The following is a 17,413-nucleotide window of genomic DNA, read 5'->3' as shown; positions in this document are numbered from 1 at the left end:
GCCTACAGTCCTTGCTCTTACTAGACAGTTTTATGGTTTTGTGTTTGGGCAAGCTAATCTAGTTTTGTTTAAATGATGGTGGTGTCATCTGCCACTCAGATTTTTTTCATCTTTGGATTCTTTCAAAGGATACTTAGTTGTTCTTGGAGATTGAATAGAAAGTACCATTGGGCCAAGAACCAAATCTCTGCAAGATCCCATTCAGACAACCTTCATTTAGAGATGTTTATACTTCATTAACAAATACTTATTTTACATCTGGACAATTATTCTGTAAAGCAAATGCAATGCCAAGAATGCAGTATGCTTCTGTTGTTAAGTACCTAATTTTAATTGAAATATTAGGCAAATTTGCAATAAATAACATTGTTTGGTTGAAGCTGTCTTTTGTTTTCATGAGAAAAAAGGATGTTTAGAGAAATCTTGAGCAAGATAGTAATCATGCTTACCCAATCTTTGTGCTAGAAACCTAGAAAATTATTACAAATTACTTTTACAGATCTTGTGCTACTTATTTATCAGAACTACAATTCTCATACAAAATAGAGATACTTCTGTACAATAGCTGTAGTTCAAATACTTGTGAACTAATAGATTTTCCATAGCTACAAAATAGAAGTGACATTAATTCTGTTATTTCAGAGGTGAAAATTTCCTACAAATCAATATTGCTCAGCTAAAAATAGAAAGGTTCTTTTGCATAAGAAAACTTATGCATAACTTTGCATAAGTTTTTCACCAAAAATACAGTTGACCACATGGAATATAATGACTTAAGTATCTTATACATACTTGCATTTTTTCAATCATTTATCAAGCTGAATTTGGTACTAGACTTTGACTTTAGTACATAACAATTTATGTAAGTGGTAGATGATAGAGAATATAAGCAAGCATTCTTACATATCTATCTGCAGAAAAGGTGGCTACACATTGTCCTTCTCTGGTGCTTGCCTTCTAGATGACTTCTGAGGCTACTTTCAGATCTTATTTTTTCTACTATCAGCTAATTCCTATGCATATCAGCCCGTTAATGCTGTTTTCTTTCTCTTTGCATTTTGGTACAGAATACATTTATTGCAGCAATAGAAAGTAATTGTGTCATGTGCCTTTTAGGAGCATTTATTCCTGGAGTTCCTGTACAGCCAGTGCTTTTACGATATCCAAATAAACTGGTAAGTTCAACTTGCAGTATAGTTGAAAATACAGGGCATTTTCCTCTAAATACATTGGCACTTCTGTAATCTTTTAGGTTAGATAATTAGGTTTAGAAATTTGAAAGCATTAATAAATGCTTATGGGATAAGTATGTATTATTTAAGCCTCTAGAAATACAAATAGTCTTAACTGAGACAATTTAAACGTTTCTGCTTTAATTGGGTGACTTCTTTACTGATTGGAAGGTTATTCAGGTTATTACAGAAAATCCTGTACAAATGACAACACAAGCATCCATTTGCATCTAGGATCTGTGTTTCCATGTGCTCCCTGTTCCGTGTGTGCCAGAGGGTTTTCCTAATACCGGTTATTGCTGGAAGATGCTTCTGCACCTCCTGCCTGAGTGGGGGGCAGTCACAAATTAACACAGCTAGCTAAATGATAGTATAATAGTATATTGGGGGCCTCAGCACCTTTATAAGGTGTCTTGTTGACCATGTTTTACATTCACGGTGCACTTGGCTAAGGAATGCTAGACACTAGCTAATTTGGAGTGGTCCTTCAAAATCCAAATCAGGCAAAAAGCAAATTATACAGTTTATTTACAATCTCTAAATTAAACAGTGTATACAAATGCTTGTAAAGATATAGGCAAACAAATTAAGACAAAGCTTGCTTTATCTGCTTCGAGATCAAGCCTAACAGGAAAGCAGAGAAGAGGCTCTTTTGTTATTGTTCAGTTTACCTAATGTAAATACTTTCCTGTCCTACTAGAGTAAGAATCCTGTCTGTCTGCATTCCTTGGTTAGTTAGAAGATGCTTCTTAGTGAATTTTGCTAACATTTTTACCTTGTTACTTTTCATTAATATCAAACTTACTTATAACAATATAAAGCCATCAAATGTTAATTTGCAAATATCTTCAAAAACCCATTTTCATACTGAAACTCTTTATTGCCTATAATGCATAATGCAGTGTTTGTAAAATAATATCAAATGTTCCTAATACTCTATAATTGTGAGCTTTTTTACATTGAAGTAAGTAATTATAAATTCTAATTATTTTTTCATAGGTTTTTTTATATTACTGCAAAATGTTAACAAAGCTGTAAATAAATGTTTAGATATCTGTCAGAGTTGGCCTGAATCTGTGTATAGAACTTGACTTTTTCCTACTGCTTTGATTGCAGTAAAACAGTTTTTAGTGCCTTACTGAGTCATTTAGTCTCCTATGGTCTACTTCCACTAGGTATTAATTGGGGTGGGGGATAATTGCTATTACTGTTTGGTTTTTAGAAAAGCTTGGGGATTGCGAAAGAGTTGCAGCAAAGCTAGAATGAGGAGAGGAAGGAGGTGTATGATATGTGAAGGTGAGGTTTATTTTGTTTAGGATGCAGCTAAGAGTTAGGTAGGAAGTAGGAACAACAGAGTTGGGACAGACATTGTCTGTGGCTTCCTGTTTGTTCTCGTTTGCTGCATATTATAATTTTAGGTTTAGAAAGGAATTTCTCATTGAGATCTTTTGCTTAACCGGTGAATTCCAGATATGCATTGTGTGCAGTCACCCCACTGCTTTTAGTTTGAACTACCTGTTCTGATCTAACTTCAGAGCTCCAAGTTCCACAGTACAGATGAGAACAGTCCTGGACTTGAGTGGACCTGACTGTTTTGGGAGGCTTTTCGAGATCAGAGCCTGGGGTGAATGTAGTAGACGTGCACTCTTACATGTTTAATTCCTTGTACTCTTAAGTCAAGAACCGGGTAAAGTACTACAGTTCTACAGTAGATTGAAACAGGTGGCAGAAGTGATGATGTAAATTTAGTTGAGTTCTAGCAAATAAATCTAGTTCTGGTTGCCACGAAGAACTCTTTCTTTAGTCAGGGTTGCCTCCTGAATACCTTTCTTCTTCAGACTTGTGATTGTTTGCAGTAGATGATACATCTGGTCCTGTATCTGTTTCTTTAGGAGCAGTATATTAGTGTGTTTGCTCCTCATGATGCATGAGCAGAAAGAAATTATAAAGCTTAAAATGAGGTTTAGACGTGAAATTCAAAATTTGCTTCTGTAGTATTTTATCTATTGGATGCTTGACAGCTATTATCTGTATTTTATTTAAAATAAATGCTCTAATGCCTCCATCCATAGGTTCTTCAGCAATCTTTTGTGATTAAATTTTTTACAGTTTTGTTTTTTTTATATATATAGCTATTCCTTTGTTTGAATTTTCTGTTAGAGTGCTACTAGTTAAGAAAGGCCATATACTGTCGAAATATCACAGGTCCATTTTAAATGTATTTTAATGTCCTAGTGTCTTCCACAGGCTACTGCTCTTTAAAAGGTTTGGCAGCTTCTTCTTCTGTGTTACTGGTTATTTCCTAACTACCTAAAAAAGGGCTAAGAACTTCTGCAAAGAGGACACTGGAGTTTCCATTGAGACCTTTTAGTCATATGTCATCAGTTACACTACCTATAATGTAACACGTTTGAAATACAGTAATTAATTGCAACTGTCATGCTTTTTTTTCTTAGGATACAGTCACATGGACATGGCAAGGGCCAGGAGCGTAAGTCGTTTATTTTTCATTGCTTTTATCATGGTTGCTTTCCTTCATTAGTTTTTATTTACATGACCTGCAGGTGTATGTAGTCAAGTTGTAATTGCTGGGTTTTGTCTTGTTCTTTGGGATTAATTTGTCTCTTCTGTGTGTTATTCCCTAGTTATTGTAATATTCAGAGGAATCCAGTTTTAAACAGTGTACTTCTGTTGCTGTGATTTTTGTGATTTGCAGAATCGATTTTAAGTTATTATTTTAAATTTTAATTTGTTTTTTTAGTCAAGTACCTGAAGTAAAATAACTTACTTCTTCTCTATGTATTTTATTGCCTGCAAATCTCTGGTGTTTCTGTATAAAATCTGTTTGGCTATTGCTTGAAATTGGTCTCATCAACCCACTCAGGGAATTAGAGAAACTATTTCCATTATCTTGCCTGAATATAGATTTGATTATTTTTTTTTTTAATAAAAATGTTCTAGAGGCTCCTTAGCAATTCCATATAATGTAAAATAATACGTAACGCTGTTCTTGCTTGTTTTAAAAAATAGGGTGGATTTTTTTAGTGTTATTTTCATATTGGGGTTGGAGTAGAAGTCCTAGCATGTTTAGATGAATATCAAACAATATATTTTGAAGCCTAAGTAAAAGGGAGTTGATTCTATGGCTAATGGTTTGCTGTTAGCCTCATCCTTGGGATCTATTGCTTTGAATGTCTCACCTGAGATTCTAAATTTTACTATTAACAAGGAAGCCATTGGGATTAGCCAAGATTCAAGTAATTCAGAATTTTGTCAATTAATTTTGCACCTTCAAATGTACTGGGAACCAGGTCTAATTAAGCATATATCTAGATCTGGAGACTTGAGGAAATAACTGATCACCTTTAAAGGTTCAGTTTTTAATTAAATCATCATGTTGAAGTAGATGAATCCACAATAGTGTGTTAAAGTAGGTACTGCAGCATTTACTGCATGCAGGGATTTCTCTTCTTTCCTTGTGAACTTCTACCTATTCCCTTGCATTGATACTGTGGTTTGTCTAGCTAAATAACTCAGCAAGAGGGGAGAAAGGTAGTTAGCTTACTTCCAGCTTAGCATCCTATCTGAGGAGTCAAGAACACATAGAAGGAAGAAGAGGGAAAGAGCTTGTAACTGGGTTGACTCAGATTCCTTTAATGTGTACAAAACCCTTATTTGGAAGTGCTGACTTCTGCTAATAAAGTTGAGTTAAATTAAAGCTGACTCAGAATCTGATGCAACGTGTGATGTTATGCAAATTCACTGGGTCAGTTTAAATTACAGCTTTACTTAATTAGCATTAATTCTCCTGAGCAACCTAAAATGTATTTTTCATGTCTTAGCAGAAAATACTGTTAAGATTGGTACAGTCTTCACTTCCTTAGCAAATGTCTCTCTTTTTCTTTCATAGCATTAGCCAAAACTTAATTTGGAAATGTTCCTGTACCCAGGAGAATTCTGTTTGTTCTGAATTGAAGTAGCCTATAAAATGAGTTGAAAACTTGTCATGTGGAAACCTAGGCACTTTCTTCCACTTATGCAAAATAATGTTATTAGTTTGACAGTACTCAGATAACTGACTCTACTTTGAAAAAAATAGATTGACTATAGCATACAACTTACATTTTCTCTATATACAGGTTCTATCCTTTTTTAAAAATGATGGTTGTAATTTAAGGATTAGTCTTTGAGGGTTGCAGTGAGTTGGTAGAGAGAAATTTACTTGTAACTTACTGTTTTTTTTAATGCTTTTGGACAAGGGTGTAGAAACCTGCCTTTCAGGTTTTCTTTTAGTGACATACATTTATAATAACAAGTTCCACTGTTGTTCTTGTCAATTTGCTTTAATGTGTTTGGAAGGTCAGTAGAAAGGAAGGAAAAGAAAATGTGTTGCAGCCCTGGTTGAGTGTATAGTAAAATGAGTGTTGCTTCTAGGAACTGTTTTTTATCTGCCTCAGAGGATTTTAACCAGCCCCCCTTTCAGTGATTGACTGCTGTAACTACCTAGGTAGTGTATGAAATGTGCCTGCTAACGCTGCTCCTTAATTTAGATTCACTAAATCCTTTCCTGGATTTGAATCTTGCTGCTTTTTAAGGTCAAGTTGATTCCAGTTACCTTGTGTCTTAGGCTACTAAAACACACGTACTGCGTTTCATTATCAGACTTCTGAAGTGTAATGAACTTTGATTCCAAACCAAGGTAATGATAAAATCTTAGTGTTTGTAATTAATCTTGCCAACTCTGTGGTGAACACAGCATTTTCCTGAAGCAGACTCACTCTTTAGACATTACAAATACATCATATCTTACTGTATGCATTAGTACCTGTGTATCATATTACAGTTTGTCTTCCTGCATCTGTATGTCGTTTAAGATGCAAATATCAGTGTAAATGGCTTCTATTCCACCTTACAGAATGGAATGTACAGAAGTACTTTCAAAGTTCTGTTAATTTTTTTTTATCTCAGTATGATCATACCTACAAGTAAGAATGTTACTGGAAGACTTTGGAGAATAATGTACTGTTGTTTCACTACATGTAAATTTTTTCCTCCATACTTTTCCATTTTTCTTTCCCCTTTTAGGTTAGAAATTCTGTGGCTTACTTTGTGTCAGTTTCATAATTCTGTGGAAATTGAGGTCAGTAAAAAAACCCCAGTATATTCTGAACGGTATCAGGGTACATAATATTGTCCTTAATTCTACAGTAAAAGTTTGTATTCGAGCTTTGTGTGTATGTTTATAAAAACAAGTTAAAATACCGCCTATCTTTAAGACAGATGGCATCTGTATCTGAGAATGTAGCCTAAAAAATAACAAAATATGGTTTTCCACTCGGCTTAAGAGTTTGCTATTAATTAAAATTGAGTCGATAGATTTCTGACTCTGTTTGAAGAGTCTTCCATGAACAAATTTTTTGTCTTTTAATGGCCGAAGCAGTATTTCAGCTAGTATACCAACTGTGCATGTTAGATATCCAAGTGTGTGAATGGTGATGTACAGCGTAAGGACTGTATTCCATAGAAGAATCATCGTAGGTGTTTTCTTACAGGCCAGATAGGTTATTTAATGTCAGGCTAGCTTTTTTTATTAGGTTGCACTGTTCAGAATGTGAAATCTGAAAACATAAAGAAAATCTCTAAATATTCTTTAACTTTGTTTTGAGGAAAACACTGTGATCCTAAGGCTGAAGTCCATTGTTTTGAAAATACAAAAACAATTAAAACCTTTCCTTTTAAATTTCTGTCCTTACGCATTTTACAGAGAGTAATTAGATTTTTTAATTTTTTTTATGGAGAAGTACAGTATTTTAAAGGTGTTACATAGGATATTTGGCAGATGTTCTGCAGTTCTTTTGCTCACGTTTTTTTATAATTAAACAGCTGTTTTTCTCTGGCTGATGGAACTGGTGGCAGGGTAAATTAGCAGGATGATGAAAACATTTGCGTACACCTTTAGGTTATTATTGTAATATATAACAAATAGGTTAGTATTGCAATGTACAACAAATGCCAATCACAGTATTTATCATTGCTGTGCTCTGTGTTTACTTACTTATGCTACAAATTATTCTCAGACATAATAAATGTATGTATTACCAGGCACTGAACAGTTCTATCTGTTGTAGAAATTTGTGGTTTGTATTATCACTTTAGTTGCATGTTTTCAACTATTAAAAATATATATTTTAAAAAAATTAAAAATAATTCAATGTAGTGGCCAGGAAGCAAGTGCTTCATGCAGCGGTAAGACATTGGCATGGTTTTTATTCCATCTCAGAAACATGTTTTTCTGCCCTAGGCAAGTAAAATTAGTTCTTTCACACAGAAGTGAACACTGCTGAGCTTTCTTGATTTTCAAGACAGCAGCTGCTAGCAGATGCTGAGTTTCTGTAGCTCATACAGATTTTGCACAAGGACATATTATGATCTTTAGTCAACAACAACTAAAAAAAGTGCTAGTGACTTTCTGAAATGCTCCATATTAAAAAAGGAGCTGGCAGAGGGTAGAGGAACAGAACTATTTGCAAGGCTGCTCTCATGTATGAGGCAGAGTACTTGAGAGCTACTTGTTGAATCTGTTTTTATAAGGAAGTGCAGCACATTTAGGAACATAGAGGAAAAATTAGTTGTTCTGTTTTTCCTCTGGTCTCCAAAGTTTCTTGGCTTTTATTCGTGCTTTATTCCATCAGCACAGGGACATTGTCAAATAGCAGCATTACTCCAGTGACTCAGGGAGATGTGCAGCAAAATAATACAACTTCAGATTGTTTTCAATTAAGTGATAGGTAGTAAGGTCTAACAGCCAGCAGTCAGGATCCCAAGTTTGGTCTGGGCTTCTCTGCATATAGTATATGTTCTGACATACAATAATTGTCATCCAGCATGTAGATTGAGAAGCAAATATCTATATAGATATTATAATAGACTGCTATAAATATTGGCCCATCCGTCCAGCCATCCTGTGTTTGGAACTGGTATGCAAGCAGTCTTGCAAACAAGAAAGGATACGTGATCATCTGTACATGTAGTTTATTTTGGCTCATGACAGTTTGTTTTGCTAGCCTGTCAGCTTCAATGTTCATACATCCATCACAGTCTGCAGCTGCTGAGAGTTCTTCTCTTAAGTTGTTAGGGGTGCTGAAATGATCATGCTATTTCTGTCCAGGTAGGCACAGACATGTAGAACACTTCTGAAATCACCTCGTATTCAAACTTGTCCTGTATTTGGATGAATGACTTGACAGCAATTTGCAACCCAAAGGGTTGCAAACCCACTGGGGCTTGGAAGCAGAAGGAACAATTTTTCCATCTCTGTTAGCTTCCCAGTCTTTGTCCTTTTGTATATTGCATCTCATCAGGCTGGTGTACCTGCTTGTAAACCTAGAAGACAGCAGTTGTATGTTTTTAGTTCTAGTGGTGCATATAGGGAAAACTAGCAAAACCCAAAATAAATTAAGATTTGTCCATCATTTATTGCCTCTAAGAAACAGATAAACATCCAGTGGCAGCATTTTGGGTACTGCTGATCATACCACTGTGCAATTCTTAAAATACAACTAACTTCCTGTTAATGGAGAAGTAGTTGCCTAAATGATAAACTTTTTTTAATTTCCCAGTTGTTGTTCTATGTTTTTAAGACCAGTGAAATTTCTGGATCAAAATTCTCATCTTGTAGTACCCATAGGTAATAATATGAAATATAACTAGACTTATTACAGTTTTGGTTTCTACTTCAGAAGCCGTCCACAGGATTATGAGCATTTTGTTCACTTAGGGCATAAATTATCCCATTGCACTAGTAAGGGAATTGCCTGTCTAGTACTGAGCAGAGGTGGGAATTGGAGTACTCTGTTCTTGTTCCTTCTGTCTGAGAAGTTAGGTACTTGGCAAAAATGGGATGTTTTGAGGGCTTTTGTAGGTGAGATTGGCCATGATCTTGGGCCTTACGTCATATTTCAGTGAACACTTAAAAGCATAGCCAAGAGCTGGAAGGCCTTTTAAAATAGGCCATCCCATTCTGAAAGCTGCCTTTTCTGTTGCAGTTCTCCAGCAGTTCTTGGTTTAGTTTTCCCCTTGCAACCTCAGCTGCTCTGTGATTCTGTGGCCATCTGCTAAATGCAGAATTATTGTTTTGATTGAGTATTAATAACTAGTGTCCAATTTGAAGGAGAAATCAGTCAAAATCTGCAACAATCGAAGACAAAAACAATTCTGATGTGTAGAGTAAACAGTCATATATGATTTCAAAATGTGCAGGGGGAACGGTAAATACCTGATGTCCTGAGAATTTTAATTCTTACTATTTAAGCTATAGAAAAATGTTCAGGTAGCAAGTGCTTTTCTTGGTTATCTGGGAAAAGCTGAACAATATAGGATGAAGGAGAAAAGTTTGTGCAAGAATATGCTAATACTTCTAAATGATTTAAAAAATCCTGGTCCCACTTATGAAAGGAAGATAAAACTCTGCTTGGACTCCGTGAGGTATGAAATGAGCGAAGTTGCTATTGCATGTTTTTTTAGATGTGTGATGAAGTATGAGTTTAATATTTAATTTTGCATAAGACTTTTGTTAATAGAATTTTGTGAGAAGCAACAACCTGTATACATTTTTCACCATATTGCTGTAAAAGAGGTTGTTTAAAATGTTCAGTGTTCTTGGTATAATCCAGTTCTCTGTATGCAGTTTCTACCCGTGTATACTCCTTCAGAAGAAGAAAGAAAAAATCCAGTATTATATGCCAATAACGTCAGACGTGTAATGGCAGAGTAAGTATGTTGTAATGTGGAATTAAAATATGTGTGATTTTTAATTTGAGGATCATAAAAATGTAATAAAATAAAATCAAAGTAGTTACATGCTGACAAAGAAACTTACAGTCTGCAGTAGTGTATACAAAACATTTTATATAGCAGTTGCCTTTGCCTTTCTGAGGAGGACAGGGAGCCACAGATAGAGCAGGAACTGGTTGATAGTTAGGTCAGTTTTTTAAACTTGTCTTCATATCACAAGCCAGTTCTGCTTGCTACTGTGGGTGTTTAGATTTCTGGGGAGAAAGGTATAGTTGAATTTTATGAAAGTTAATGTCATTGAATTTTTTGGCTACAAGGTTTCATTTTAAGCTATGACTTTCTCAGTAAGGTTCAAAATAATTTTGTGTATTCATTGTTAGCCTGTGGTAGTTCAAATAGTAAAGCACAGGAAACCTACTTATGTTGGAAATAGAGCACTGATACAATGCAAGCTAATTGAAATTTAATGTTAATGTGATGACACTTAAAATACTTGTCTATAATGTAAAATAAAGCCAACATTGAATATGTAGACCTTCATTCTCTTTTGTTGTATTTATTGACCTCTCCTGTTCATTCTTTTTCTCTTCTTTCGGTAAATCTTCTGTTAGTCAGTAGGTGCTCTTTTCAGTATTTACAGAGATCCTGAAGGATTTATGTATCTTTCCAATCCTAATTTTGAAAGAACTTCTGACTTTGAGTAGAAAGCTCTGTTATTAAACCTTTATTCTGAACTCTGCTCCAATTAGATGATAAGGACTGTGTGGTATAAGGAGAAATGTTGAAAGCCTACTGAAGTTTATGACTGGCATGTTTTAAACCTTCTCTGTGTGTGTAGGAGGAGAGACATGACTTCCCCTGTCCTTTTGTTTCTCCCTTCCACCTCAGAAGAACTGGGCATTTGGGGTGACAGAAGTGGATGGAAGTGTAGAGGAAAGGCTGTCAGAAGGGGGGTAGCAAATATGGCTTGTTTTGAGAGGAAGTGTTGATGTGAAAGGAAAATAAATGTTTGGATATCAAAGTTCTGAAGTTAAAATGCAGCTTGGAATAAAACAGAGTGCTGATGCCTGGATATAATGGATTACTGTTGATGAGTTAAGGTATCAGCTCAGAGTCAGTCTCTCTGGAGGTCTAGCAGTTACAACCTTGTGCCACCCTTGGACTCTGCATTGCTGAATAAATTACTGCTTCATCTAGATTTTGTCTCCTTTTCTTGAAGATTAAATCAGTGGCAGTATACCATTTTGATGTCAAGAGGTCACTTCAGGATCTGTTTAGATATCTGCTTTCCTTTTCCTCCCCATCTGGAAGACAACTCTGGAAGGATAATCTAATCCTATTGGATATTTTACAGCAGCAGAGGTGGCAGTCCCAGATAGTAGTGTATTTGTGAGTCTAGAACCAGTGTTGCAGCAAAACCTTGTGTCTTTCCCCTGATTTCAAGGCGAGTTGATAGAACTTGCGGAGTGCAACAATAGACAGGATTTCCACTCCTGAAATCTGTTTGTCTTCACCATAATCTTGTCTTGTGAACAGCTTCTGTTAAGTGTTGAACAAAGCACCTGAAAGGATGTCTAATTTTTATGCTGCTTGTCTTTGCTGACTGTGGAGAATTTTTAGTTTAACCTTTTTTGTTTAGCTTTTCTGTGGGCAGCCACAGATGTGAGTGTTGAGGGGGGAAGTCTCTAGATACTTCCTGGTCAGTTATATAGATGATCAGGGAGATGCTGTCATTCTGATTTGCTGCCTTAGGACATTAGTTTCTTGTAACAAGTTCATGTCCTTCTTGTGTTGGGGGCTCCAGAACTGGACACAGTACTTGAGGTGGGGCCTCATGAGAGCAAGACCAAGTGTTTGTCATTTGTGAGCTTTATGTTAAAGCCAAATGTTAGTAATTTGCCTAGATGTTGCAATTCAATCTTGTTTTGTGGGAAAATAAGGTGATTAAATGAGTATGAAGAAACAATGAGTGCTAATAACCACCACGCTTTCTAACATTTAGCTGCAGCAACAATTAAGGTAAAGCTGATCTTAGTAATTTAAGTTAGTGTGATTTGCAAAAGCACTCTGTTAAGGTAGAAATTTTTTATCTTTAGCTTATTTCATACTAAATTAAACACTTATACCAATTCAGCATTATTAGAATGTGAATGAAGTATATTTTCCTCTTCTAAATATTTGACCCTTTGTCACTCCTTGCTAATATGATCCAAACATCACTGATGTCACTAGAAATACTTTGCTTGCTTATAGTGGGTATTTGGTTGGGTTCCTTTGCGCGAGTTAAATATTTAGACATGAGGGCACATTTTAGAAAATGTCGTAATCTAGTTTGCATTTTTCCAGTAACTTTGTTTTTCTTCTCCACTTGCACAAACATTTAAAGACATGGTTTTATATTTACAGTAGATTCTTAAATCAATTAAAGTGCAGTGTGGAACTTGGAAACATCTTCCTTAAGTTTACTTTCCCAAGTTCTTGCCAGGATCACTTTCTCCTTGTTGGAGCATGTCATACTGTTAAGCACTAACTCTTATCAGCTTGATATATTAGGATTACATTTTTGCTTTTGAGAAATTAATCCTTGTTTCCAGCATGCTTGTAAAAGCAAAATATGCTGCAGAAAGTTTTCTGTGTCCATTTGACCTTTTGGCATCTTCTACCTAGTGAAAATCAGATTTTAATATTAATTTTTTTTGCAGGCTTTGACAGCATCAGAATGTGATCTCTGATACTGTATGTGATATGGTAATGCTAGTTGCTGAGGAATAGCCTTGAGGATGTGGGTTTACAGTAGCTTAACTGGTCTATCTCATGGCTATTGGTTATATTTTCAGGGGTCAATTAAATTTAACTTTGGAAAAACTGCTGTGCTCTTGTGCTTATACTGTCTGAAGTTTTATATGTGATTCGGCAAAATCACTGGTTGGCTGCTAAGTACTCAACTTGGAAAATTCAAGAGTTATTTGGTTATTTTTTGTAACATCAAAGGCATGAGAATCAGTATAAGTGGAATTACTGAATTGCTGGACGTAACAAGCATCCATTTGTTTAGATTTCAGGCCATATACCAAAATGGAGATGAGAAATACCTTTTGCACTTGGTTTATTTCCAAGAATGCTGTTAAGTGTGGCAATTAGACAAATGTAGTTACTGAACAGGGTTAACTCTATGCAGTTTCTTGCTAAGCTTATTTTCTCAAGAAAGAAATAATTTTTTTTAAGTTAATAAATATTTTGCAACAGTCTGGTTTGAACTACATTTTTCAATGCTGGCAACACAAAGAGAACCTGCTTCATTTTTCAAATCTTGAAGATGTGAGATACAAGCCTACAAGATCTTACCAGACCTAAAATTACAGGACCAATTTTAACATGAGGAATAAATGTAGCTGTTAGTAGCTTCTTTTTCTGTCTAAAAATTAAACTTTCATGAGATACTGTACTCTTGAGGAAAGTGGAGGGTTGTTTGGAAGGTCAGTAAAATCATGAGTATTCTGGAAATTAATAGTAAGGCAAGTCTGTTATTTTCCATAGCAGAAGAGATATATATAAAGCACTTTACAGTATATCAGCTAAATATAAATGGGAATATGCTTTAAAACATGTACAAAATTGTGTAGAGAACCAGATGCAGAAAATTAATTCATCAGAGCTGAGCTATACTGTAAAAAATTTGGTCCATCAATGTTTTAAGCCAGACTTGTGCAAAATAGTCTTTGGTTCAGGAAGTTCCTGTACAGATGATTATTAGAAGCTGGGGTTATTTGTCCACCACGTTTTCTATCTCTTTCTTAAACATAGAATCATGGAGTGGTTTGGGTTGGAAGAGAACTTAAAGGTCATCTAGTTCCATCCCCCTTGCATGGGCAAGGGACACCTCCCACTAGACCAGGTTGCTCAAAGCCCCATCTAGCCTTGCCTTGAACACCTGATAGTCAAGTAAAAATAACATTATTTTCTATCCTTTTCAATGTCTTCAGCACCCTATGAAGGTTATAGTGGATTTAAAAGGGACTTTTGAGCAACCTTTGAAATATTTTCTAGACTAGTTCACAGTTGTGCTTATTAACAGTGTACAGCACTTAGAAAATGTGGGTCTTTTTGAAGCGTAGGTTCAGGATGTCACAGTATTGCCTGTACTGTTTTCTCTCACTTTGCATAGTATTACAGCAGTCACATTCTGGTTTGTATTCAGAAATTTGTATGTGTAGTTGATTGGTATGCAGAAAATGAGAAAGCTGATAATTTTTTTTTTTTATTATGACTGCACAAGCATTAGACACAGGAAGCTTCTTGGTGTGAGAAGTCAGGATGTAACATGTAGAACTGTTACATGTAACAGATTGGGTTTGCAAGAAGGTTTTATCTCGGTTTTGTTTTTTGAAGTGGCTTGTTGACTTTAGAATTTTCATGTGGTGTGATGCCATGAAAGGTAAAGAGCCAGCATTTCAGGTAAGGTATGAAAGGAGAGAATCGTAAGGTATCTCAAGCGAGACATGCATATCTGGTCATATAAAATTGCAGAACATTAAAAAGGCCAGGGCTCAGGTTAACTGACTGTGAAAGCAGAGGTAGTATGAAGAAAAAAAAAGAAAAAAAAAAAAGCTTCCAAATGAACACCTGGGAAAAGCTGTTATATTCCTAGTTTATTAAAAACATCAGGTTGCACTTGTAATTTGCATCTCAAATCGAAATTATCTTTTTTGGGGTTTTTTTTGTGTTTTTTTCCCCTAGCAGTTGAATTGAAGTAGAAAAAGATTAGCCTTGAAGATGTCTTGGAATAGTTTGGTAACTGGTTCTGTAGAAAATCCTGAGAGTTGTAGTTGCACCTAGGCTTTGCAGTCAGTTCTAGGATGACATTCATTATTCTAAGAAATTGAAAAATTCACAAGTCTTAGCACAGTAAATTCCCCGACTTAAGTTTTTTCAGCATTCTGAGCTGAAATGAAGGTCCTTCTGTGTTAAACTGCTAGCCTTATGCAGCCTGTGATTTATCTTCTGAACTCAAGAGCCCCTTGAACTCTTATTTATCTGTCCTTGCTTGATCCTATGACTGAACTTTTCTGTGAGCAAAAGTTTTCTTCCTCTTCTTTACATCTGATCTTTGTAATTCTGAAAGTCTGTATGTAAGTTACATAATGCTTGGGGTTGGAAGGGACCTTAAAGATAATCTAGTTCAAACGCCCCTGCACTTCCCACTAGAGCAGGTTGCTCAAAGCCCCATCCAGCCTGGCCTTGGAACGCTTCCAAGGGGAAGGGACATCCAAGGGAGGGGCATCTACAGCTTCTCTGGGCAACCTATTCCCATGTCTCACCACCCTCTCAGGAAGAATTTCTTCCTAATGTCTAATCTAAGTGCACCCTGTTTCAGCTTAAAATGGTTACTTCTCATCCTGTCACTACCTAGCCTTGTAAAAAGTCCCTCCCCAGCTTTCCTCTAGGCCCCTTCAGGCACTGGATGGCTGCTATAAGGTCTATCTGGAGCCTTCTCTTCTCCAGGCTGAACAATTTCAACTCTCTCAGCCTGTTCTCATAGGAGAGGTGCTCCAGCCCTCTCATCATCTCTGTGGCTTTTCTCTGGACTCACTCCAACAGCTCCGTGTCCTCTTTGTGTTGGGGAGTCCAGAACTGGACACAGTACTCCAGGTGGGTCTCATGAGAGCCATGTAAAGGAGGAGAATTGCCTCCCTTGACCTGCTGGCTACGCTTTTTGTGATGCAGCTCAGGATACAGTTGCCTTTCTGGGCGGCAGGTGCACATTGGTGGCTCTTGTTGACCTTCTCATCAGCCAGACCCTCAAGTCCTTCTCTTCAGTGCTGTTCTCAGTCCATTCTCCACCCAGCCTGTATTTGTGCTTGAAATTACCCCAACCCATGGAGAGGACCTCGCACTTAGCCTTGTTGAACTTCATGCGGTTTGCACAGGCCCACCTCTCAAGCCTGTCATCCACTTCCACATCAAGCTGTTGACTGTAACTCTTTGCAACCATTCAAGCAGTTCCTTTTCACCAACTGGTCCATCCGTCCAGTCCCTGTCTCTCCATTTTAGAGACAAGGATGTCATGTGGGACAGTGTCAAATGCTTTGCACAAGTCCAGGTAGATTGCATCAGTTGCCCTTCCCTTATCCACCATCAGTGAAACCTCATCATAAAAGGCCTCCAGATTTGTCAGGCATAATTTGCCCTTCCTGAAGCCCTGCTTGCTGTCACCAGTGACCTCCATGTGCTTTAGCATAGTTTCCAGGAGACTCTGCTCCAAGATCTTACAGAGTGCAGAGATGAGACTGACTAGCCTGTAGTTCTCCACATTTTTTTCCATTTTAAAAAAATGGAGGTTGTTTCCCCTCTTCCCGCGAGTCTGGTCTTTCTTTTATCACCAACATGCCTATAGAAGCTTTTCTTGTTGCCCTTGATGTCCCTGGCCAGATTTAGTTCTATCAGGGCTTTTAACTTTCCTAATCCGATCCCTGGCTGCTCAGATAATTTCTCTGTATTCCTTCCAGGCTACCTGTCCTTGCTTACATCATCTGTAGGCTTCCTTTTTATGTTTGAGTTTGTTCAGGAGCTCCTTGTTCATCCACTCAGGCCTCCTGGCATTTTTGCTTGACTTCCTTTGTTGTGTTTGGAGGAGGTGATTCTGTGAATATTGACCAGCTTTCTTGGGTCTCTCTCCCCTCCAGAGCTTTACCATATGAAACTCTACCAAGCAGGTCCCTGGAGAGGCCAAAGTCTGCTCTCCTGAAGGCTAGGGTAGTAAGTTTGCTGTGTATGCTCCTTGCTGCCCTGAGGATCCTGAACCATTTCATGCTCACTAGAGCCAAGGCTGCCGTTGAGGTTCCCAATACAGTCTTTCAGTTCGTTTTGCCTTTTTTGGAAGTCCAGAGGTTGGAAAATTGCCAACAGATGAGCAAGAGAAAATGCTTTTATCCTTCTCAGTCTCTTTTTGTGTACGTGTTGACGCTAGGCATACTTGCAGGCATTAACTGTAGTGGGAATTTTCCTGTACTGTTAGTCTGGCCCAAATACTGCCCCTTCTGTAAGGGATGCACGTGGCTGTAAAAGATGCTTGTTTTATTTTTCCCTTATGGTTTGTCTGAGTCTGAGATGATCCCTGCTTTTGTGTGGAATTTCTTCTGTATTGTGTTTGGTTTTGTTTGTTAGTCTTTCTTGTTGGTGTGTCTTTTGTTGCTTTTTTTTCTTTAAATTCCTCTTTGGATAGACTCCTTCAACATATTTGAGCACCATTATTTAGGAGAAATTATTTTAATCTGGCATTGATTCTGGGACAGCAGTCAGTCAGTCTTCTACCATTCCCCCAGGTTGAGTGGCCTGGTCTTTTTAGTCATCTTCCTTTTGATGTGTTTGAAAAGCTTCTAGCTTTTAGT

At 36.9% G+C, this 17,413-nt stretch overlaps 1 protein-coding gene across 2 annotated transcripts in view; it reads left to right on the top strand.

Annotated features, from left to right (window-relative positions):
* Positions 1 to 17,413, top strand: part of LPCAT1 (lysophosphatidylcholine acyltransferase 1) — a 63,997-nt gene that overhangs the window by 19,394 nt on the left and 27,190 nt on the right. For both annotated transcript variants that reach the window (XM_051609656.1, XM_051609655.1), the window contains exons 6-9: positions 1,117 to 1,175; positions 3,689 to 3,723; positions 6,318 to 6,372; positions 9,919 to 10,001. In XM_051609656.1, the coding sequence (XP_051465616.1) occupies positions 1,117 to 1,175; positions 3,689 to 3,723; positions 6,318 to 6,372; positions 9,919 to 10,001 (232 nt within the window). The remainder of the gene's footprint in view (positions 1 to 1,116; positions 1,176 to 3,688; positions 3,724 to 6,317; positions 6,373 to 9,918; positions 10,002 to 17,413) is intronic.

The sequence above is a fragment of the Apus apus genome, chromosome 2 (assembly GCF_020740795.1).
Source record: "Apus apus isolate bApuApu2 chromosome 2, bApuApu2.pri.cur, whole genome shotgun sequence".
NCBI lineage: Eukaryota > Metazoa > Chordata > Aves > Apodiformes > Apodidae > Apus > Apus apus.
Note: the sequence above shows the minus strand (reverse complement) of the source record. Positions and strands in the feature narration are given on the sequence as shown.